The sequence below is a fragment of the Protopterus annectens genome, chromosome 11.part0, assembly GCF_019279795.1.
Source record: "Protopterus annectens isolate FY-2018-M chromosome 11.part0, PAN1.0, whole genome shotgun sequence".
Lineage (NCBI taxonomy): Eukaryota > Metazoa > Chordata > Ceratodontiformes > Protopteridae > Protopterus > Protopterus annectens.
The window spans coordinates 520,507,981-520,533,813 of record NC_056745.1 but is presented as its reverse complement, the minus strand read 5'-3'; the positions used below and the strand labels follow the sequence as shown (position 1 = coordinate 520,533,813).

The 25,833-nt window shown below is 42.5% G+C and overlaps 1 protein-coding gene across 1 annotated transcript in view; it reads right to left on the bottom strand.

Moving 5' to 3' along the window:
* Positions 1 to 22,728, bottom strand: part of AUH (AU RNA binding methylglutaconyl-CoA hydratase) — a 1,941,763-nt gene extending 1,919,035 nt beyond the window's left edge. Inside the window, exon 1 of the mRNA XM_044088029.1 lies at positions 22,431 to 22,728. Coding sequence (XP_043943964.1) covers positions 22,431 to 22,674 — 244 coding nt within the window. The 5' untranslated portion in view covers positions 22,675 to 22,728. The remainder of the gene's footprint in view (positions 1 to 22,430) is intronic.
* Positions 22,729 to 25,833: the final 3,105 nt, after the last annotated feature.

The following is a 25,833-nucleotide window of genomic DNA, read 5'->3' as shown; positions in this document are numbered from 1 at the left end:
TGTGTAACCTTTGACAGACAAGAGGATGGTATATATGTCAGTAAAGTGATATCTGTGGTTAAAGGTGTAAAGTGTGCCACAGGATTCGCTCACACATATTGTTCATATCTTTTTCAGCCAGATGGCCCACCAACGCAATCCATCATACACAGCGGATGAGGAAGAGGTGATACTACAAAGCCTATTGCAGCAGTACACGATGCTGTTCTCCAGAAGCAGCCAGCACCAGCAGGAGTGGACTGCACTGTGGCAGGAACTTGTTTGTCGGGTAAATGACATAGGCATGCATAACCGGACATATGAGCAGGTACGCCATCACTGCAGTGATTTAATTAGACATGTCCGGCGACGTGCGTCTGATATCCAAAGACAACAGCATGCCACAGGTGGTGGGGTGGCCATTCATCCCCCTCTCACCATAGTGGAGGAGCTGCTCCTAAGCATGGTGGCTTTTGGACAACAGCAACATCAACCTCTGACAATTCTTATCATGGAGGCCGGAACCACCCAGCACGTCCACCCGGAGCAAGCAGGTAACATGCCCTATCGGTAGACGACAGTTAACTGTATTGTAAGATTATGTCTACGTGAGATGTGTACTGTGTGTTTAGCAGTTCTGCTGCCTAGTGTTGTGCAATACTGATATTTTGAATAATATCTCTACACCTGTGACTGTTGACTGTTGTTATACTGCAGTTTAGCATACTCACTGTAGCAATGCCACAGTTGTGGCCAATGACTAACTCTCTCATATTTTCGTAGGTCCCTCTGGTGTGACAGCAGGGCAGCTGATCCATGCTGGTAAGTGTGTTATAACTGCAATGTTGGTAATGAAATATGCATGTTATAGGTGAGGTGTATGCCATGTACACGTAACACACCTACGCATAATGCATGCCATGCATGTTTGCTGTACGACGTTGCACAGCTCAGTAATGTCAGTAGCTGCCTCACTGACATGCAATACACAGAGCATAAGACACAGTTGTGGCAACCCCGTACTGCACATTGGATAGGCATAGTTGCAACACTGTACACAACATAACACGTTTATCATACGGAGTACACAAAGACATGCTACATATAGCGTAACCACACACCCACTGTAAGGTCACACCTCAGTATCCCACATGTCATCCACACACACATGATGTACCTCAGGGGTAGAGGCCTATCATGGGGCTGTGCACACTCTTCAACACATAACACAGTCATGTTAGGCAATGCTCCCTATTGGGCACCTCATACACCCATGTACAAAGTGGCTGTGTAATAGTGAACGTAGCCACGGCACTGCAGTTCAGGTACAGCATGCTAGGTGGTGGTCTGTCACACAGTAGTAGCTGTGAGTGACCACACAATGCATGATGATGATGGCACATGGTAGTACACCCCATCCAGTTACAGTGACCACAGTACTACACATAGCGGTCTTTGCTTTGCACCTCATTGTTGTGTGTGTGCAAACATATGCACCTATACACAATATGCACAGCATGTTGTGTGTGTGCTCACATATGCCAGTATACACAATATGCACAGCTGTCGCCATCTGTACAAAGAGTCACATATATGTCCTGGAATGCTATTGGGTGCATAGGTCACATGACACACATTGGGCATGTGTGGTGTTTAATGTTGCAGTCATGTAGCATGCCATGTCATGGCTGGCACTGACATATCTGCAATATGTCCCACACTCACCATAACCACTGTACAATGGCCATGTCGAGCATTGGGATTCCTTCACATCTACATGCACCACTCATCCCATGTCTGTACATTGCATGCATTTGCTACACCTGTGCACACTATTATTCGCTATGGACACAGACACTGTAAGCAGACATAGCAATCTATGTGTCACACAGATAACACATGCAGCCATGGTATGTATACCATTGAGTGATGGTGCACAGGACATTGCACAGCAGATAATACTTGCAAAGCAATGTTGTGTCCGTGTACACATTGTGTTCCAGGGTGTAGACAATCACTGAACAACTACACACATGCATCACAGCCATGTATAATGTCATTAAATAGGGCCGTCAACACTTGCACTGCATGGTCTTGAGCAACACATATTCTGCATGCTGACACGTGTGAGGTGACTGTTTGCCCTGTGATACTGTCACCCACCTTCACCCACTACTGTGTATATGTTGGATTGCTGGTGTGTGTGTGTGTGTGTGTGTGTATGTGCTGTGGTGAGCAGTGTATTTGTGTTCATGTGTGCATGTGCTCATGTGTTCATGTCTGCATGTGTTCATGTGTGCTAACATCATGTACAGATTGTGAAGTGTGTTTCCTGTCTTCTTTCCACAGGTGCTGAGTTAGGGGTGTCTGAATGCAGCAGGGAACCTGATGTCACTGCCACTAATAGTGGAGATGATGAGACATGTATTGTAGTATAGGAAGGTCTGTTAGGGTCTGTCATTGGTCCACCAATCAACAGTACATAGCGTTCAACCCCATCTATGCGCACACTCATATTGCCAATACATCCCTCATCACCAATGGCCTTAGCTGAGGGACAGCATACAGTCGGCAATGACCAGGAGAGTGTGGTATCCATGGCATGTGCATCCCCTCACAGCATCCATAGCCGGATTACTGGAATGGTACCACATAGGCGGAGGTCCAGGTGTTCTCGGGGGAGTACCACTGGTCGTATTGCCCCTGGCAGACATGCCCCCAGAGGTATTACAACCTCCAGTATGTTCTGGGCTGTAATGCAGGCACAGGCACGTATGGAACGGTACAGCCGACAGCGACTAAGGGCGCAGAGGGCCCATTACACTGCTATCAATGACAGCATCCGTGACCTTGCCGGTGCCATCCGGAATTACACCGAGGTCAGTGATAGCCGTTGGAGGGAGACATTAGATGTCCTCCACAATGTGTTAGCCATGAGCCAGGACCGTGCGGGACGGATGGGAAGCCGACGCGGATGCATGCCAGCAACAGCATCAGCTGGCAGTCATCGTGGATGGACCACGGATCACAGCCGCTCCCGTAGTGGCAGTACCAGCACCAGCAATGCTGGGGCTGGCCTGCCCATTGACCGTCCTACTAGACCACGTGGCACTGGCCAGTCCCAGCAGGGGCATGGGTCCAGTCATCATACCTCTGCCTCTGATGATAGCACCCAGTCAGGGTTGGTACCCGATACTGCCCGTAGCACCCCTGCCAGGCACAGGTACCATGTCCGTGGCCAGAGACAGTGACCTGTACAGCCTAGCAGGTACAGTCTGTGGCTGTCCCACAACTGCCCGTATATGGCAGCCACATGGTGGATTTGTGTGCATGCAGACACACACATTAACCAAACTAGGGCTCACACATGCACACACACATTACATCAACATTGGCCCATGCTGTACTGTTGTACCTCACACACACACACACACACACACACACACACACACACACACACACAGACATGTTGATTGGATGGGTCAATGTTGGGCTCTGGCAAACCAACAACACACCCTGTGCATATGATGACACCTGTGCCACCTCCTGTCATCTGTCACATTGATGCAGGAATAGGCTAACATGGTTCTGATGCACAGGGTAACATTATAGCAGTGTAGCAATAGTAGCAAGTTGCCAACAGGAAAGTGTACTGATATCTTTGTAGGTATATCTGAGCAGGCATTATGCATCACAGCTCTGATAGTCATTGTAGCATTGTTTACACCAGTGTTAGGTCTGAGTATGTATTGTCCACCTATGTGCCACTTGGCCGAAGTGTACAGTGTTGCCAGCATGTGTTAGTGAGTGGACAGTACGTGTGTGATGTGTGCATTACAAATTAGCAGGTGTACATCTGTGAACATGGTGTGTGCGCACTGTCTGCATGTACTTGCATAGTGGACACGTGGGTTGTGCGACACACCCTGTTGTACACATTAACATCTCATGGTATCTTTCGATGGCCAGTATGCATTCTACTACAGATATGTACTAATATGGGTACACGTGTGTATGACATGGGTTGACACTATGCTGTGGGTGATAACTGTTGATATCTGTCAATGATCTGCAGTCTGGTAGTATACACCACCTCAACAGCATGACTATAACCAATCATTAGATGATGTCCTGACAAATGACACACAGTTGTAGGGAACTCAGTAACAGTTGGATCCTTCCGGTACTATACTATAACAGTAACTAGTGGTATTGACCGCCACACGTTCCTGGGACCACACCTGTGTGGCATATAGCCCTCTTAGGTACATGCAAACACACTAGGGATATGTCCATCCACATCTGGAAATGCATGCATTGGCCTACACTGCATTCCCTGGATGGGACACATATCCTACACAAGGGTATCATACAGACAGATACCTGTTGTCCAATACATGCTGTATAGTCGTAAGCCGACTATGGCATAGTCACCCACATTTACGAGACATAATGTCCGGTTCGATTCTCAGCTAAAGAGTCTTCTGCGTGGAGACATGCGTGAATGGGTGTACCTTCATTGAAGGTTGTGCGTCAGGCCTGGCAAGCCGGTACATAAAAAATCAACTGCCAATCATTAGTGGACCGAAGTTCCGCTGTGGCGATCCCTAACCGGGAAAAGCCGAAAGACACAAACAAACTATCCCGACAGTACCACATAGGTGGTAGCCCTCAACATGTATGTTGGGTACCAATGTGTACAGACAGACACGTGTTATGTCATCTGTCCCTTGGTATCCACATATCCATAGGTATTGTGGGGTCCATCGGTGTTTCACATAACACATTAAGGGCCTGCATGCATATCCACAGGGCTGTTGTACACCTATAATGACTGTCCTTTACTGCCAGTCGTTGTTGTGTATGAACATGTGTGACATATACCCCAGGCAATTACCCTCGCTCACAGTACTCTATAGTACGTGTCATGGGTGTGTGTGGCACAGATGACCTTGGCCACGGATCACTACAGTGGCTGGGCTTGTCGCATACATACATATGTGACCTATGATCTGAGAAGCAGCAGCACAATCTGTCGAAGGAAATAAATGTGTTCATGTAGTATGCAGGCTTCACACCTATGTACTGAATGAGGTCACATGTACACATATTCATTTGCCACGCAGATACCCGATGTGTGCAATGCACATACTGTTTTAATCATATGTCATACCGTAGTTAAAGCAAAACCCACACTACATTGACCACCTGTGACACACACATACTCAGCGTTTGCAGGATTCAAACCCCTACATAACTATGTTATGATACTAGAGGGATACGCATTAACATGGCGCGCTATATGCTTCCCTGGGTGGTTTCTGTTCTCCTGATATATTTGTAGGATGCTGACATCATCAGACATTCCAAAGAGGGATGTACCTCTTTTATTGTGTTTTCATAGTCTCCAAAAAGGCTACTCCTCACAAAGGAAATCACACCCCCCCCACCACACACTGTCAGCGTTTGCAGGATTCAAACCCCTACCTAACTATGTTATGATACTAGAAAGATACGCATTAACACAGTGCGCTATATGCTTTACTGGGTGGTTTTTGTTCACCTGATATATTTGTAGGATGCTGACATCATCAGACATTCCAAAGAGGGATGTGCCTCTTTTAATGTGTTTTCCCAGTCTCCAAAAAGGCTACTCCTCTCAAAGGAAATCACACACATACACACACACACACACTAACACACACTGTCAGCGCTTGCAGGATTCAAACCACTACCTAACTATGTTATGATACTAGAGAGATACGCATTAACACAGCAAGCTATATGCTTTACTGGGTGGTTTCTGTTCACCTGATATATTTGTAGGATGCTGACATCATCAGACATTCCAAAGAGGGATGTGCCTCTTTTAATGTGTTTTCCCAGTCTCCAAAAAGGCTACTCCTCTCAAAGGAAATCACACACATACACATACACTCTGTCAGCGCTTGCAGGATTCAAACCACTACCTAACTATACTATGATACTAGAGAGATACGCATTAACACAGCACGCTATATGCTTTACTGGGTGGTTTCTGTTCACCTGATATATTTGTAGGATGCTGACATCATCAGACATTCCAAAGAGGGATGTGCCTCTTTTAATGTGTTTTCCCAGTCTCCAAAAAGGCTACTCCTCTCAAAGGAAATCACACACATACACACACACACTAACACACACTGTCAGCGCTTGCAGGATTCAAACCACTACCTAACTATGTTATGATACTAGACAGATACGCATTAACACAGCACGCTATATGCTTTACTGGGTGGTTTCTGTTCACCTGATATATTTGTAGGATGCTGACATCATCAGACATTCCTAAGAGGGATGTGCCTCTTTTAATGTGTTTTCCCAGTCTCCAAAAAGGCTACTCCTCTCAAAGGAAATCACACACACACACACACACACACACACACACACACACACACACACACACACACACACACACACACACACACTGTCAGCGCTTGCAGGATTCAAACCCATACCTAGCTATGTTATGATAGGTGACCTGTGCCTGACATATAAGGCCATGTCAAACCCAGATTTGATGAATATGCTTCACCTCAAAAAATCTAGATCCCTCAGAACCACAAGGGCGGGAGACTTAAACCTTGACACGGTTATAAATAGAACGTGCTGGAGGGACAGATTCATCACCCAGAGACTCCCTATGCTGTGGAACAAAATCCCGGTACATGTGAGGCAGAGCACCTCTCTGGTCTTGTTCAAGAGGAATCTTGACCAATGGATGGGAGATTGCAGATATACCCCAGGGATTACTTCAGCGTCACTGCTTGACAGAGGCACAGCAAAATGATAGGCATAGTTTTTATTCAAACTAAAGGGGTGGCGAAAGCCACATAACTATGGGCTAGGCTTATAAATGCCCTTGGGCAGATAGCCTAGTATGAACCTATGAACCTATGAACTAGAGAGATATGCATTAACACACCACGCTATATGCTTTACTGGATGATTTCTGTTCACCTGATATATTTGTAGGATGCTGACATCATCAGACATTCCAAAGAGGGATGTGCCTCTTTTAATGTGTTTTCCCAGTCTCCAAAAAGGCTACTCCTCTCAAAGGAAATCACACACATACACACACACACACACACACACACACTGTCAGCACTTGCAGGATTCAAACCCCTACCTATGTTATGATACTAGAGAGATACGCATTAACTTGGCGCGCTTTACGCTTTACTTGGTGGTTTCTGTTCTCCTGGTATATTTGTAAGATGCTGACATCATCAGACTGGACATGGAAATGTGTGTGTGCACTTTCTTTTATGCAATCCCAGGAATGATCCATGTGGGTCAGCAGGTATCAACAACTTGAACAGGACCCTGTGAGTCGCACCTTGTGTGATCGATCTGTGGACACATTGACATCCCTTCATATGTCAACACATATCTATGCACAGATTGTTGGTGTTGTGGATACGACATGTGTCTGTGATGTTGATGAAGAGCTATGCAAAGTCTATGTGGGACATGCTCTGTTCAGTGATGTATGTCCTGGGTGGCTGCCTTGCAAACGGTGTAGCATGTTTGGGAACCATGATCTGCACATGAACATACCACAGTTGGTAGGGTTGTGTGTCAGCTTCCAATAGCTCCGTTTATGACTTCAGCCATGATCCACTCCATGGCCTTGCAGATCAGACTTTATAGCCTTACTAGACTATACTTCCCATGGTGTGCTGTGAACCCACACTTGTGGAGAGTGCCATATGTTGCTGTATGTTCCAGACCCTGTGAAGTGGGTGAGGCTCAACACACTGTTCAGGTGCAGGGTCTGTTTGTTCTGTAGTGCATGCATGACACATATAGGGAAACATTGTAATCCAACTGCTGCCATGCTTTTGGCTTTGGGGGGAGCTGATCAGCCATTCTACATGTGATATCTCCTGGTATGATGTCAGGGACTATCATCAGTGGGAGGTGGTTATGTATATATGGGCCTGTCTGACAGGATGTCGGCATTGTCAGTAAGGTACAGTTGGCCCTGACTCAGGACATATATGAGTGTACATTACTATTTATGACATAGCTGAAGGACATGTCATGATTCTCAGTCTGGACTTCTTCTCAGCTACTCTTTACAAAACACCAACAAACCTGAGCACTAATCCCGGTTATACTCTTTTACACACTTAACACCCTACTGATCCTTTGTGATCAGGCTACAGAGTATGTCATCCTAATATACTGGCACGTCCAGGGGTCGGTTTCGTGTGTACTCTCCAGTCCAGCTAGTGAATATTGTGGTTATGACACAATGTCACATCTGCCTCATGTACACAGACAACCCTCTCCTCCTCCCAACACACTCAGATATATGTGAGAGATGCAACAATATTGACATACAGGAGGCTGAGCTCTCTCGACCCATTACTGGCATGGTCTATCAGGTGATGAAGGTGACTACACACACCACATATCAGTCTCACATACACCGATTGTGACAGCAATCAAACCACATTATCACACATACACATACTCGGAGGCTCTACATACATTCTGCCTAAACAGCAGAGACCTCCAAAGCAGACACACAAGCAACTGCTACTCCATTACAATACCCACATATCACATAGTTCACAATGTCAGTGTGCCACATGGTCACTGCCCTTCAGGCTAAACAACACACCTGATACACTTGTAATGGGTGACACAATGTCAGACATACTGATGTCCCACTCACCAGGCAAACAAGGGAATAGTCACTTTGAGCTGTCTCTCAGGTGCCAGGATCCGTCACATAACACATGCACTCAGGTCACTCCAAAGCAAGTCCAGGACTGGCTCCATCATTGTCCATGCTGGTGCATACAACCTCAGACGTTCCTCCCTGGACCACATGACATGATATATAGAGGAACTCTCTGATCATGTAGCCCAGGCCAGTATGACCTTGACCTTGTCTAGCATCTTACACTCACCAAGTATGATGTCTCAGTATACCAACAAACTGATCACGTTGGCTAACATATTGGTGTTATTCAAAGGGGATACAGTGTCTGTCAGCCTGGGGTGACATGCTCAACATGCCACGTAGCTTCCCTATGAACAGCTTGCACCTGTCACCCTTGGACTTTTGAGTACTGGCTAAGGCACTTGCTGCCACCGTACTGACTTATTTAAGCAGGGCTCAAAAGACAGACCCATCTCCATAGACATTACAGAGTACATGACACTGAGGGTAATGCTGCTCAACACCAGATGTATTACCCTCACATTGACCATACTCAGGAATCTCCTTAGTATGGAGAATAGCAATATCTGTGCACTAACAGACACATGGTTCAGGCTCTCACATGCACACCAGCACTACCAGGTTATATTTCATACCATGCTTTCTGACCACATAACTCAGAATGGCCAAAATAAATAGGGGGAGTATCCATATACATCACAGATACATATACCTCCGGGTTGGTAGCACTGCACAAAGCATCACAGACCATACATATTCACCTAACATTATGTAAATCTGCCTTTTGGTTTGTTGCCTGCTACAGACCACACTCACAAACTCAGCAACCACACTCGTCTTTCCGGGGAACACTGGACAATATGACGGTCTCCACAAACACCATTATATTGGGTGATGTCAAATACACACACATTGACTGGGGATAGTACTCAGGCCCCAACACCCTCGCCCAACAGTTGCTACAATTTGTAAACTCATATGCCATGGCACAACCGGTCACCACACCCACAAGAGGGGACAACATATTGGACATGATCATCATCAACATGGGGACTCTATGTTCCACACCTGCGATATACCCCTCATTGGTAAGGACAGAACATACTTTATCTCACTGGACATCCATATCCCGTCCTCACACCCATCCTGGGTAATCTTGGTGAACTTCCCAAAAGCAAACGTCACACTTCTCCATACCACGGAGGTATCCTTCAGAGACCCTGGGTCAGTGGTAAGTATGGCTCAGACTGCTGAATCCTTTACATACACAGTCTATGGACACCTAGTGGACTGCATGGATCGTGCTATCCAAAATAACACCTGGACTCACTCCTCCAATGGCAGGGGACCTGTCTGGTGGACCCCGGCCATTAATACGCTATACAATAAAAGGTGGAAGCTACTACATGATAGAGCACAATCCCAGACAGGGAAGGCATCTGTGATCTGTACTAGCAGACAGCTACAATCACTCGTGTATTTATGTCAGGCCCGTTTCTAACGGACAATTGCACCAGACACATCGGACACTCACAAGGCCTTCTTCAGTTAATTCAGGTACCTGACTGGACACTCACTGATATGCTGTGTGTTACTGCATACTGACTGAACATACCCTGAACCCACAGACATTGCCAACGTCCTGGCAAACAGGTTCAATGCAGATGTCCCCCCCCATCCCCCCAAGGAGGTACTGTCCATCCCAACAGAGTGTAACCTCCCTGACATCACGAATAAACAGGTGAGTGCTGCCCTCCCCACAGCAGACAACACAGCATCAATGGGACCAGACAGTGTCCCGGCCTGTGTTGTACACGGCCTTCATGACAGACTTAAACCTCACATTACATCACTGTTTAATATCAGGGTTACTACAGGATTTGTACCCACGGAATGGCTTACAGCGATAGTGGTTCCACTCCACTGAATACTGCCATAACAGACCACAGACAATATCAGCCTATAGGGCTAACTAGCCTGTTCTGCAAAGCTATGGAGCGTATTGTAATGGGACTCATGAACATAGACATGGGAAACCTACAGACACTGGGTCCTACACATTACAGCATTGTTGTGGGCAGATCTTGCCTGTTGGACCTGTTTGTATTCTTTAAACAGTTACCAGGTCCATCAGTGTTGGGACGGTTGTCCACACAGCCTGCCTGGACCTTGCACAACCCTTCAACACAATACCCCACACGGCCATTATGCATAGGCTCACCGGCATCAATATCGACACATATCTCACACAATGGATTTCTACCTGGATCAGGGATAGCATCCACATGCTCAGTGTTGCAGGTGCCATGTCTGACTATACACCAGTTACACATGGCATCCCACAAGGCTCAGTCCTGGGAACTCTCTTGTTTAGTACATATTTGTGTGATGTACAGGCTATCACAGGAGGGATATGGCTGCCTATGTTCACAGATGACTGCAAACTGGGTGCCATAATCAACTCTCCAGCTGGCACATGCATATTCATACAGGGTCTCACAGAGATAGGATGACTGGTGCCTGAGCCATGGCCTACGGCTACATGCCATTAGTTGCATAGTCATCCCCTTTGAGAATGACAACATGCCCACACATTACCACAGAGGTAGTAATCCATTACATACGGTAGTAATTGTTACGGGTTTGGGGACACGACCTGTTCGTACTCTCGCCTTTGACAATCACATTGCCAAAGTGGTTAGACAGTACTTCTACATAGCCCACCATATCCCACATGGTTTCACATGTTGATCACATGTGGTCATTGTGCCCCTATACTCATCACAACCATGCTTGGTTACTATGCCACATTTGGGTTGTACCTTACACGACACCTGCAGCAACTATAATGGCCATAAATGTTACTCATCAAGCAGATGTAGGGACTCACATGGATGCCCTGCACAGTTCAGATACAGTAACTCCAGCTCTACTCAGTCACTTACCACCTACACGGATGTGTTGTGTGCCTGTAGTTTAAGGCAATATCTGACCCAGAATTAATGGACATGCTCCACCTCAGGATATCCAACTCCCTTGGAGCTACACACTCCAGGGACATATACCTCAGCACAGATGTTGATAGGACATGCTGGGGGGGCAGACTATTATCCGTAAGGCTCCACTCACTGCAGAGTGTAGTCCCAGTTTTGCATAAGCAGAGCCACCCACTGACCACCTACAGGTGACATCTTGACAAGTGGATGGGTGATCGTATGTGTACCCATGGGATATCTTCTGGGTCCCTGCTAGACAGAGGCACAATACACTAAACGTAAATGGGCTATCTTGTGTGACCTACTATTCACAGGCACAGTGTTCTGATTTGACTGGGTTGCAGCAGCCAAACACACTCTGGCTATGCTTGAACATGCCCTAGGGCAGATAGCCTAGTATCAACCTCTGAACCTATGAAAATGTTCATGATGCACAATGTTTATTGCTGATACTGTTTGCAGGTTTTTATCATCTTTGCTTTCCCACTTTCTATGAACCACTTAGGTATCTGCAGAACATATTTGATTATGACAGGGTTCCACTATATTATATATGTGTCTGTTGTCATATAAGTGTGTGCACAGGGCAGATTGCTGGATAGTGAGAGGTTCCTGGGTTAACACATGCACCTGCCTGATATATGTGGCCCACTGCTGTACTCCAGAATGGCCTAAGTGTGTGAGCATGCTCAGTTCAGACTGTTAGTGTTCTGTTGCCTGACATTTGTCTCATGTATTCAAGTGTGTGAGCATGCCCAGTGTGACCTTTCAGTATGTTGCTGTCTGAGGTCCACTACATTTGTTGATGTATGTGTACATGTCCAATATTAACATTTCTACTGTGTGTGTTGAAAGTCAGGTTCTATTCTTACTGCAGGACTCACCTTTGTGTCATAACTCGACAGGGATTATGCTGTGCCTGCAGGGTTTCCATGGAATAATTTGCATAGACTTATCAACATTTCTTCATACAGGTTAACCACTGCAATACTGTCATGGTTTAGTGGTTCAATACTATGACTATAGTGCACAGTATCCTGGGTTTGAGGACCATCACCACTTATATTTTCATATTGAGCAGACCAGACTGCTTAAGGGCCAGTAGAGCAACTATGAGCATGTTGGCTTTTGTTCAGCTATGCCCTACTTAGACCCAGCTTGTCCAACATTGCTCAATATTAACCATCATTGCTGGACGTTGGCCAATATTACTCAACATTGACCACATTTGTACTATTTGGTGTGTGTGATTTGGTTTACATATACTACATGGTGGTAAATGCTGTTTAGCACTGCTTTATATTGCTTAACACATGGCAATCATGCCTCAGGTGTTGATGCAGGGCTGCCTACGTCGGATGCACATACTACACTCCCTGTACATATCTGACAGCAGGTAGTGTCAAAGTAGGCATCCCTTTTACTATATGTGCGGGTCAGAGAGAGGTATCATTTCCAGAGTTCCTACTGAGCCAGTGTATGTGCTATGCGTTGCCTCTTTGCCAAGGCCAAAGCATACTGGGCACGCCTCCTTCTGCCAACTGGGGTTGGCTCAGGTTGTTCCTCCTCCGAGTCACGCTCTGCCTGTGATGGCCCTGACAATGGTGGGGGACTGTTTGGCCCAGGTCCATGCTGGTCCTGCTGCAGCCGTTTTCGCAGGATCATTTTATGTAGCATAGCACATACCATGACAATTTGGGTACATATAGTTGGTGAGTACTGCAAGGCTCCACCAGATGTGTCCAGGTACTGGAACAGTGATTTGAGCAGCCCAAACACATGCTCGATTACATTTCGTGTTTGTGCATGTGCCTCATTATGACATTCCTGTTCAGGTGTGTGCACATTTCTGATAGGTGTCATCAGCCACGGCTCCAGTGTATAGCCACTAGATGTCCATGTGGGATGTCCCCATTGGCAAGTGTCTGGTAAAGCTGCGTCAGATGCCAGATATGGGAATCATGGTAGCTTCCAGGGCAGCCAGCACACACATTCAGTATTATGCCCTGGGCATCAGACACGACCTGGCAGTTGATGGAGGGGAAGCCCTTGCAGTTGAAGTAGACACTACCCCGCTCACCGGCTGGTGCTTTGATGCATATGTGCGTGCAGTCTATTGCACCCACTACCTCAGGGTATTCCGCTATTTGCTGGAAGAGACGCATATTGCTGGCCAATACCTCACGAGAACTGGGGAAGTATACATGATCACCGACATGTGCTAACATGGCATCCAGGAACTGGTGCAGTACCCTGGATGCTGATGCCTGTGATATTCCCATCATATCACCACTTGGTCTCTGGAAGGTACCTGTTGCTAATATTCTTAGGCCAACACATACCTTAATTTCCACTGGGATGGGTTCCCCTCTGTTGGTTCTGTGTGTGAGGCGTGGCCTGCACAGCTCAACAATTTGCTGCAAGAGGTCTCTGTCCACTCTATAGCGCTCCACTATCTCCAGCTCATGTAGCCCCCGGTAGGTTACCCTGGGCCTGTACACTCTTCTCCGTCTTCTCACTGTGGGTTGCCCGGCAGCATTTGCATCATCACCACCCTCAGCATGTTGCATATGTCGCCTTATAACAGCAATGGCAGCCCCTAACATTTTTTGCCTCAGTACAGCTTTTTCAGTTTTCACTGCTATTAGCTTACTGCAGTGTTGCAGTTTCTCTTGAGAGAAACATAATGGACTGTTGTTTGCAGTGTTTTAGGTGCTGGGCTGGGCTAGTGTTCTGCCTGGGTAATTGTCTGATTCTGATTGTTTTCACCTGCTAGCTCTGCTAGTACTCCCTGGTAACTTCCCTACTATTTGGTGTGCTTCCTTTTTCCTTTCTGTTTCCTCAGGGGTGAGCACCGCGCACACCAGCTAACACACACGCACACAGACTAAAACCTGCTTATTCTTGTTAAAACGCATGCGCACCGGTGCAAACGTGCTTACAACTGTTTACACAGCTTTACATATGCTTACTCAAGCTTAAACGCGCACACACTGTCTTACTCGGGTTTACTGGTGCGCATGCACGCTCAGCAAGAAACTTTGGTGTTATCCACGGCATACACCTTCCATTTCTTGACCTTACCTGGCCTACCTGTTGACACACCTCTTTCAATAATATGTAATTGTCGGCTGACACATGACACTTTGCTCCAATGAGCTTCACTCCTTTCATACATACCCCCCTCGTGATGTCACCTATCTTCTACTCTGTTACCCCCTTTATGCTACTCCTACACTCCACTGACTGTGCTCATTTCCTATGTAAACTTGCGATTCACTATCCTAACTCTTATTTGCACAGGATTGCCTACTAATGCTTGGTTACATCTCTTAGACTGAGCTTCCCCCCTTAGCAACCTCTACTCGGTGGCCATGTTGTCTTCAGCCTGCCATTCACTTGCATTGTAAATTCATTTTAGCCATAAAATCCACATTTGTGGATCTTAATTATTAATTTTCTGTTTTTTATGGCGCAGCGCATTTGTGCGGAGCTGCGCTACGGTTAAATCCCGGAGATCGGGATAAAAAAAGTTATTTTATTTCTATTTTGCATCACTTCCCATTGACAATGGCCGTATTTTTGGCCATTGGCATGCTTCCTCCTGTAAATGCATGCTTTTTTTGCAGCTGTCATGGCTCTGTTTTGCTATTTGCGGAACCGTACTCAGTTAACAACTGAGTACATTTCTGCAAATAACACTACTCCTACTCGGACAGGTTCGGGTTTCCTGGATCGCAAATTTACCTCATTTGCATAGCTTTCGCCTGTAATTGAGGTAATTTGCATATCCAAGCCCTGTCCGTGTAGGACTAGTTTAAGGAGCTCTGTTACACGCCCCTACCAGCTCTTCCTGGATCGCTCGGCGGACATGTTGGCTGCATGGAGTCTTACTCTACTCTTAGACTCTGTGCAAGCCTTCGTGAATCCGGCCCAAAATGTAAGTTAGATTGTTTTTTTTTTAATTATTATTAGATTAAATATGTTTTGGCAATTTATGCACATGACAGTTCACTATACATGCCAATGTCAGAAGGAGTCAGTGTATTGTTTGCACACCTTCCTTTACTGTAGCAATGCTACAGTTGAGAGGGAAGACTCCACATCACCAGTAATCAGGATCCAGTTTTCTTGGATCGCTGACGGATTATCTTTTTATGAAGTTCATCAAGTCAAGGATCAGGGACTTGCTTACCACGCCATCATGTTTATAAATGCACTCCAGATAAATGGTCTCACTTAATGCTTGGTATGCCTGCATCTGGTCACTGCCCTCATACATTCTAAAATAATACCAATATTTTTATTCTGGTTGCAAGAAATAAATATATGGATGTTCAGTGCTCACCTAATACAATTTCAATATTTTAATTTTCAGTGAGGGTATTTGACTAGCGACATAATATTTTATTAAGTGAATGCAAATCATTCATAGATTTGGTAGTAAACATGTATGAGTGTGTTTCAGTCATAAAATCTTGCTGTACACATTTTAATATTTGAATGAATTAAATGTCTATCCAAATATCAAACCTCACCTGCATGATTATATTAATGAAAACAAAGTTAACTGGGTAACCCCAACATAAAAATGAGCAAATATTTTTTTATCACCTTTATTAATTATTACTTACATTACATTAATCCATTCAAGTGTCATCATTATTGAATCCTGATAAATCATTACACCAAAAGATTTAATACAATAATACAGTGGCTTACTCAATACAGTCAGCACAGTATTAATCTTATACAATGATCTGTATAAGTGTGAGTCTTGTGTGCAATGGTGCACTTTACCTTTCTACTTTTTTTAATCAGACCCACCCACTGAGATGGAATCATTACATGTATGCCTTTACCCTGAAAACTGATAAATACCAGACACTAAACATATTCCTCAACACAGAAATGCCCAACATTATATTTCAATAAGATACCTGTAAGAGGTGTATGCATTCTCTTAATTAATTAAAATATCAGATTGTTTAAAACAGTATCAATATCCTTCCTCCTTCCCACATTTCTCAAGTACTCCAACTCTCACATTATCTAATCGTTTAATTTATTTCCACAAATGTTCTGTTACTGGATTTCTTACTACAACAATTTTCTCAGAAACCAAACAATTACAAGAAAAAGAGAAAAAAGGAACAACATGGACTCATTTAATATATAACCTTGATTCCTGACGATATGGGTGGCATTTCGTAACCATTCTATAAGACTAGTAACAGCTTGCAAGGCAATCAAATGCTCATTCTGCGGTCATACGATAAATTAATACTGAAAATCCTTACCCTAGTCACATCTGTCACTTGCTACAAGGTATATCAAATTATCTCTTCCAGAATACATCAACTAATTTTAAACATGTAAAGTGCCTTACTACTACCTTACAACAGCACACACTTCATATGCTTCATATGTCACCAAATAGTAATAAACTGATAACTTAGTGTGGCATCTTCAAGGTCGCAAACATCAGACAACCATCCTTCAGCATTTTTGGAGTATAAAGCAACAAAACCCAGAAGCAGATTGTCCAAATATTATCTAGACAATATTCAGCTTTCCACAGAGATATAGCATCTCTCATTTGTCATCCTTGTTCTCAAACAGCACCCACCACATATAAAGGCTCAAGAACTACTTAACGATGTGTACACAGATCTAAAGGGTGAACCCAAAACCTTAATTTTTAGCAAAAAAGCCTACTTTATACTCAAATTTAGGCAAGAGAAAGCTATTTATTTATTTGCATTCTAACAAATCATAAATTTGGCAGAATACCAATTTCTTCTTTTAGCTTCTTTGAGAACCATGGTATGCCAAGTTTCAAAATATAATCTTTTTAGTTACCTTGTGCAAATCATCCTAAAATAACAGCACAAGGAACATAATACAATAACTGCAGTCAAGCTTTTTGAAATAGTTCCTCATGGACCAATCCTTACAATAACTATAGTTCACCTTCTTAAAGAATGTTTTCTCCACTGAACAAGAATTTAAAATTCTTCCTAAAAATTGTACAACATGAAAACATACATCATGCTTTTACACTTGAAACTATGCACAACATGTTCAAACAAGATACATCAACAATCTAAGCAGATCCAACAATAATAAAAGTTACAACAATGCTTAATTCTATTATCATCTTCCATAAAAGTTCTTAATAACTATATTATTTGAACACATGTATCAACTTCTATTTCCACATTCAAACATACATAAAACATCTTATTTCAGTGTCAGAAACATAAAGAATGCTAGCAGGTCTAACATATTATTTTAATTAAAGTACCCCCAACCCACAGTTCTAATCTTACTGATTAAATTATATCCATACAACCAATCAAACTCTTTAAAACAGCTCCTAAAAACACCATAACGCCTAGTCTTAAATTATTCTTATCAAAAAGACACAACTTTTAATCCTTTTTAGTTAACTCTGAATAATAAGAATGTAAACAAATATTACAGTTTTCCAATCTTACTGGTAGTTAGACATGAGTTAGCATGAACATTCTAATCTATTCAATAGTTTGAGCAAATCCAGCTGTATTAATAATTGTCCTAATACATATTCCTATAAGTGTCTCTATAGTCATTAGCTGCTTAAAAGCGCATCTACAAATAACTATGTTCATGCTAGCATAAACTATCTACGTTTTACATTCCATACGCAAGGCTGAATTATCATATTCACACATTTCCATCCTTAAACTTGATGTAGTCCAACTAACCTGTTAAACAAATAATCAGAGGTCCTTGAAACTGTAAGCCAGTCAAAATATACAGGAAACACATCATTGCCCCTACTTAGTAAACTCTGTGATCAAAAAATGTCTGTATAAAGAAGATGATATTTTCTTAGTTACTGTTAGACCTGACATAATTATCCATTAAATGGAGTTTACATACAATCCCCTGTAATGGCTTACATGTGTGTATATATATATATATATATATATATATATATATATATATATACACACACACACACACACACACACACACACACACATAGTATATGCCTGTATGTCCTGTGTGTATATATACATATATATATATATATATATACATATATATATATATATATATATATATATATATATACACACACACACACGAATATATTTCACGTGCATATATACATCAACAATTAACACATATATTAGCCAATTCCATTCTCCCAAGCAACCACCCATGTGCACTACAGGACAAGAATTACTCAGTCTGTAAACTACAACAGAAAATGGAAGGTTCTGGTTGAGGAAAGTTATATTATTACTACAACAGTCAGCCTTGCACAGAGCAAGCATCTTTTTTTGGTTAACGAATGGTGCTGCCACTACATTACACAGCTATCTTAAATAAACAGACCATAAATCAGGACTAAAAACATGGGGAATAAACGCAGTCCAAAATGGGCAACCATAGTGCAAGGAGAGGGCAATTATATCAGCAGACAATCTGCCCGTACACTAGGTGTGGATTCTGCCTAGGTAAGTATATAGATGTTAAGTAGATGAATATTCACCCAGAAGTGTATGTGACTATACAGACAGATAGATAAACTGATAGATACATAGATATTCAGCTTAAAACAAAACAATCATACAGAACTTTTCTTACTTCAAATCACTTTACACATAAACTGCTAAAACTGGCAGTGAAGTTGATAATATATGACAACAGCCACTACGCAGATAAATACACACACGCGCTAGATACAGAATGCACCAATTTACAAGGCAAAATGGTTAAGCAAAGCAACGGGTAAATTCCAAGCAAAATATAGTAATAATCTTCAAAATAATATCATAGGTTCTGTTAAGACCACGTAAAACTTAACACTTCAGCACCAGAACTGGTAGAAGGTATTTCAGTTTAACAAGCTAGCTGATGGATTACACGTCAATCAAAATAGCAATCCACTCTGTGCTGTCTTCAGATGTGGTTGTTTCAAGTATAACCTTAAATGGTACTGGAACTCACAACGTTCAGAACTTCAGATTCAGAGACAGCATGCTACCACCTGACAATCTATACTAAATGTATAAACAATGGCCAACACGTTTTCTTCAAATTCAATTTCAAGGAACATTAGTCAGAAAAAATTTGTTGTTTAAGGTGTGCATGCCATTTCCTTGAAAGAAGCTTAAGATCGTGAAATTATTACTGCAGCAGGTAAATGGAATTTAATGTTACAGCAATGATAAAATGTAAAAAAAAATAAAATAATTTATACTGCAAATCAGTTAAATGTACAGTACAATAGTGTAAGAACTTTTGTTTAATTTTTTTCTTTAGTTGGGTGTTTTGAACTCCTGACTGCACATTTGAGCTCTTTGCACTGTAACTGGTGTGAAATGTCATTATGCACACTCATGGACATGATTCTGAAAGGTACTGAAAAAAAACATGCATTTTACCTAACTCTTTGCAAGGTTTAACAGTTGCAGTACAGTCAATAAACATAAAATGTTCAGAATGTCCTTAAGCAATCATCTAATGACCCCAAGAGCAAAGCTCAAGAGCTCAATTATGGTTACCCAGGAATATGAAAATTACCATTAACTGAATAATGGATGTTAGCTAGCCAATACACTACACTACAATGTCTGCTCACTATGAGTATTCCAAAAGGGAGTTTTTGATTTAAATTGGTGGTTGTTAAAGGATCCCTTCTAAAGCGATCGCACTACACTAACTTTTCTCCTAGTATGGTACAATATTAATCCCACTGAAGTATTACAACCATTCAAGTCCAATGATTATAAAAATACCATGGATAAGTAAGCCCTTAAAATATTGGGAAACAGACATGTTTGGCAGAGAGGTCTTGCCATTTTGCTAAAACAGCAAAACATTGTAAATTGGCTGATTTTTTTGCTTTCAGAGTCTTTATCAGACTCTTCCCAGTGCATTCTGAACCCCTATTACATTTGATCATAGCTAGTTAGTACCATTCTTTTGTTTCCATACAGCTATTTACTGCCCATCTGCTTGGTGTGCGCACAACTGGCAATCCACCATCACAGGCAAGTACTTCCCCCAAGAAATGGAGGCTTTTTAGCCATGCCCCTAAATGCTGGCTCACAGGAATTAGTGCAGCAAAAGTGAGGAAGGGATTTTTGTGCAACAGGAAAGCTAGTCATGCAGCTGGGTCGAATGTGGATGGGAAAGGATGAAGTCCCATCTTTTTTTTTTTTTTTTTTTTAGTTTAAAAGTCCTTCCAAGAGAGCACAAGTTATAAAATTCAGCTGGGTCGAATGTGGATGGGAAAGGATAAAGTCCCATCTTTTTTTTTTTTTTTTTTTTTTTTTTTTTTAAGTTTAAAAGTCCTTCCATATAAAATTCTCCCCCCAAGAAATGGAGGCTTTTTAGCCATGCCCCTAAATGCTGGCTCACAGGAATTAGTGCAGCAAAAGTGAGGAAGGGATTTTTGTGCAACAGGAAAGCTAGTCATGCAGCTGGGTCGAATGTGGATGGGAAAGGATGAAGTCCCATCTTTTTTTTTTTTTTTTTTAGTTTAAAAGTCCTTCCAAGAGAGCACAAGTTATAAAATTCAGCTGGGTCGAATGTGGATGGGAAAGGATAAAGTCCCATCTTTTTTTTTTTTTTTTTTTTAAGTTTAAAAGTCCTTCCATATAAAATTCTCCCCCCAAGAAATGGAGGCTTTTTAGCCATGCCCCTAAATGCTGGCTCACAGGAATTAGTGCAGCAAAAGTGAGGAAGGGATTTTTGTGCAACAGGAAAGCTAGTCATGCAGCTGGGTCGAATGTGGATGGGAAAGGATGAAGTCCCATCTTTTTTTTTTTTTTTTTTTAGTTTAAAAGTCCTTCCAAGAGAGCACAAGTTATAAAATTCAGCTGGGTCGAATGTGGATGGGAAAGGATAAAGTCCCATCTTTTTTTTTTTTTTTTTTTTTTTAAGTTTAAAAGTCCTTCCATATAAAATTCTCCCCCTTATAAAATTCAGCTGGGTCGAATGTGGATGGGAAAGGATAAAGTCCCATCTTTTTTTTTTTAAGTTTAAAAGTCCTTCCATATAAAATTCTCCCCCCTCCCCTCCTCCAATAAAAGCAGCGAACTAGCTTCTAATGGGACCAATAACACAAAAAACGTACAATCCTCCACAACAACCGTGAGAAAAGAAGACATAATATGGATGCTTGATGGTGATTAACAACCATCACTCTAGCCACCTGGGTTCAGCATCGAATCTAATTTCTGCATCAATAAACTTAATGACTGAATGTTTGCTTATTATACTATTAATTGTCTGTTAAAGTATTCCATTGAATACTGTAGTTACGGCAGCAGTTACTCCATTAATTTACTCCATTTTGCAATCCTGGATTTTTTTCACCTACCAAACTGCAGCCTGTGAGATCTTTACTGTGCTGTAAAGGCTTATGCTGATTTTGAGAAAAGTGAGAATTACCTCCCACCGCTATAGGCACATAGATGCATTTTTGTGACGGCTACAAACTGCAACGTATTTCAGAAGACATATGCATTATATTAAAATGGATAATTACAGCAAGTGATTTGGGCATTAGCCAGCAAAGTTGTTGTGCTGTCTAGTGTGATTTGACTGTTTAGGCACCTGCATTCGGTGACATCAAAACTTTTAATTTATAGAAAATATAAATGCAAAATAATGGACAATGGGAACGACTTCAGTTTGAATGCAGTAACTACCTGAGTCCTCTCCTTCAAGAAACTGCACTCTGAACTGCTTCTGCTCAGCCTTTGCATCTGAGCTGTAATCTCTCGCAAGCAATCCGGCAACCCCCTTGCCAATGCCACCGCCCCCATCGCAACGGCTACCGAACCCCACAATCGATGAACAGTTAGAACCTGTGCTCCGATGCAGAACAGCACCCAGCACCGGTAGTAGCCTACTCCGAAAAATGGAAAGCCTAGACCAGCCTACAGCCGCCATGTTTACGGTTTCATTACATACACATGTAGAAGTAAGGACAGCACACTCTGAACTTTGCTCGCGCAGGCTCATGAGCATAATGTTGGTGTATACGTTGCTGGTAATGTCAGCATCAACCAATACTCGGGTAATTGTCTGAATATGTTATATTCAATCTGCGTACGTAATGTTACCACAGTGTCAAACGCTGAACAATAACATTATCACTTTGAGAATTATGGAGGAGTTCTGCATTGTTGTAGACAAAGTTTAAAACTACTACCTTTCTATATATATATATATATATATCTATATACATATATATATATATATATATATATATATACATATATATATATATATACATATAACTATATATATATATGCAGAATTATCTCTATGTCATGCACACACCTATATACATACACACTAGGGCTGCTACCTTTCTACTGTGCCATTTCCTGACAAACAAGCCCCGCCCCATGCACAATCAAGCCACACCCATTCCTTTTAATAGCCACACCCCTTTACTCTAGCACCCTTCAGCATAAGTCTTTAATATCACATACAGTTACCAATAAGTAGAAAAATGTGCAACGAGTCAAAAGTAAATAAAAAAAACTTTATTTAGCAATACTTCAAAAGGTTCACTACATACAACAGTACATCACACACAAGCATGGGAAAACTAAGCCCAAGTCTCATATCACAGGTAGTACTAAAATGGAAATACAATTAGATATTAAAAACACCAGTTCATTCAAAGCAGTACATTAAGGGTTCACCACACACAATAGTAAAAGAAAAGCAACTGTTTAAAGTATCTTCAGTTTTGCTAGAAATCATTGCTTATACTTGAAGCTATATTTGGCATTTGATCTAGCAGCCTCAAGTAATGGCTGGTTATTTCTCACAAATGAATAAAATTGCGAACAACTCATGTTAAAGTTTAGCTTGACCTGCAACTCTGCCTTCACAAGTGACACAAGCATTCTATTTCTTACATCAGTCCACGATTCCCCATAAGTGAAAAACCCTTTCCATAAAGCTATTGCTGGGGGGGATTGAAAGAGCAAACTGCACCAGTCTGTAAAGTGGCTTGCAGTCTGGAGCTTTACTAAAAAAAGTCACCCAGCGATCACTTACAGATGCCTCTGTCATCTGTAACAGGGCTGGCAATGCAGCAGTTAAAGTACAGTAGTCTGAGTAAAGTGCTTCAATGTCCACATCCAATTTGAAGAGGTCTGCAACTGTATGCAGTTCTGGCCAAGTTACAGGATGTTGGAGGCTGAGGACCTGCATAGCTTTAAAGGGACTATTATCATAGTCAAACCACTTCTGTAGGTAACAAAGTGCTTTACTGTAAAAATCACAGAAGGTCCTACAGACCTGCTGTGCGACAGCTGGAGTAAAGTGCTGTAAGGCAGATGAAACTTTAGTACCAAAGAACTGGTCATCTAGCCTTCTCTGCAACTCATCTTTTAGACTTTTCATCACGGTGTACAACTCTGGAGCAGAGAGAGTGTTACTTTCAAGTTTTGCTATAGACTTGTGGAATACCTGCAGGATGTAGTGCATGAAATGTATGTAGCACTCTGCCTCAGACACATCCCCACTGATGCCATCCTCATCGGCCTCCACAAATTTCCAGATAAGGGGTGACAGTCCTCAGGCCCTTGACTAATAAAATAACTTTTAATAGCAGGCCAACATTCTACCAGCCTTGCCACAGCTGGGAACAAAGACAGCCACCTTGTTACAACATGTTGCATTATTTCCTTAAAGTCCTGGTCTAGGAAAGAATAGAAGCCTTTCAACAGTGCCATTTTTTTAGCAGATGCTGAAAACTCACTATGTACTTTCAAAACCAGAGTATCCACATCAAACTTTGCAAGGGCCTTGCTTGCATGCTTGGCACAGTTATGTATTACATGGCATAAACAGTTTGCTGCAATGATGTGAGGCACCTCAGATTTCAAACTTTTCAAAACAGACCTGTGCTTTCCATAATTGACTGAGGCATTGTCTGCAGCATAGCTAGCAATGTTTTGTACTTTGAGTCCTTTATGCACAAGGATGTCCTTTATTCTAGTAAAGATACATTCAGAACTTTCGTTATGATCCTCATAGAAATCAAGGAGTTTCTGTTGTGTGCCATGGGTGTGAGTAAAGTACTGAATAACTAAAGGGAACATTTTTCTGTTCCCTTTATTGGATGCATCTGATCCCACTGAGAAATAGGAATTGCCAAGTTCCTGCAGAAGGAGCTCCTCTGAATGAGGTGCAAGAACATTCATGACAATACTCTCAGATTTTGTCTTCCCACAGGTGAATTTCAAGCCAAAGTAGAATCAGGGAAGACTGTCGGTACCAGCTTACCTCCACAATCTATGGATACATATGAGTGACCATGTTTCACTCCATGATAGACTGCTGTCACTTCAGCTGCAGTGACTTTGGAAGCTTCACTGGTTACACTACGTGGCTGAATAAACTTGGTCATTACGAGGTTCTGCCTCTGGAGCTGAAGGCTTTGATGATGTTTGTCTGACTTCTGATGGCTTTTCAATGCCTTTTCCCCATCCCATTTTACAGTGAAAGTTGTTCCACAGGATGTGCACTTTGCCATGGCATCTGCATTTGGAACAGGTCGCACCCATGAGTAGCTTTGCTCCCACACCTTATTATAACTGCAGAAAAACCTCTTAGGAGACGCTTTCAGCCTCTTCTTGATGATCCATTGACCTTTTCCTGAACATGATTCCTGTAGGATCCTTGCTCAACACTACAATAAACCAAAACAGCTATTAATAGAAAATCAAAACACTTGTGACCAACACCAGTGCCTGGTGGGGCCTGTGTCAGTCAGTAGCCACTAGCCAGAGTTCACATTCACATGTGAATCTCCAGACTTTCACACCCTAGTAATACCAAGTTGGTATAGGGAAAATAATGAGACTCCTCATGAAAAATTACAGTGAAGGTAAATCAATGAAAGGCAGAAGCAACTCCTGTCTGAGGGACTTGCAGCTGTTACACATGAACCTGGTGTGACAGCAGAATATGCACAGAAGGCATTCAACTGTGTGTAAAACACATGGGTCAGACACTACAGCAATGTACCAAATTAAGACCCTCTACTTTTATGTAGAACCCAGTGCAAACATTATCCAGCTGAGT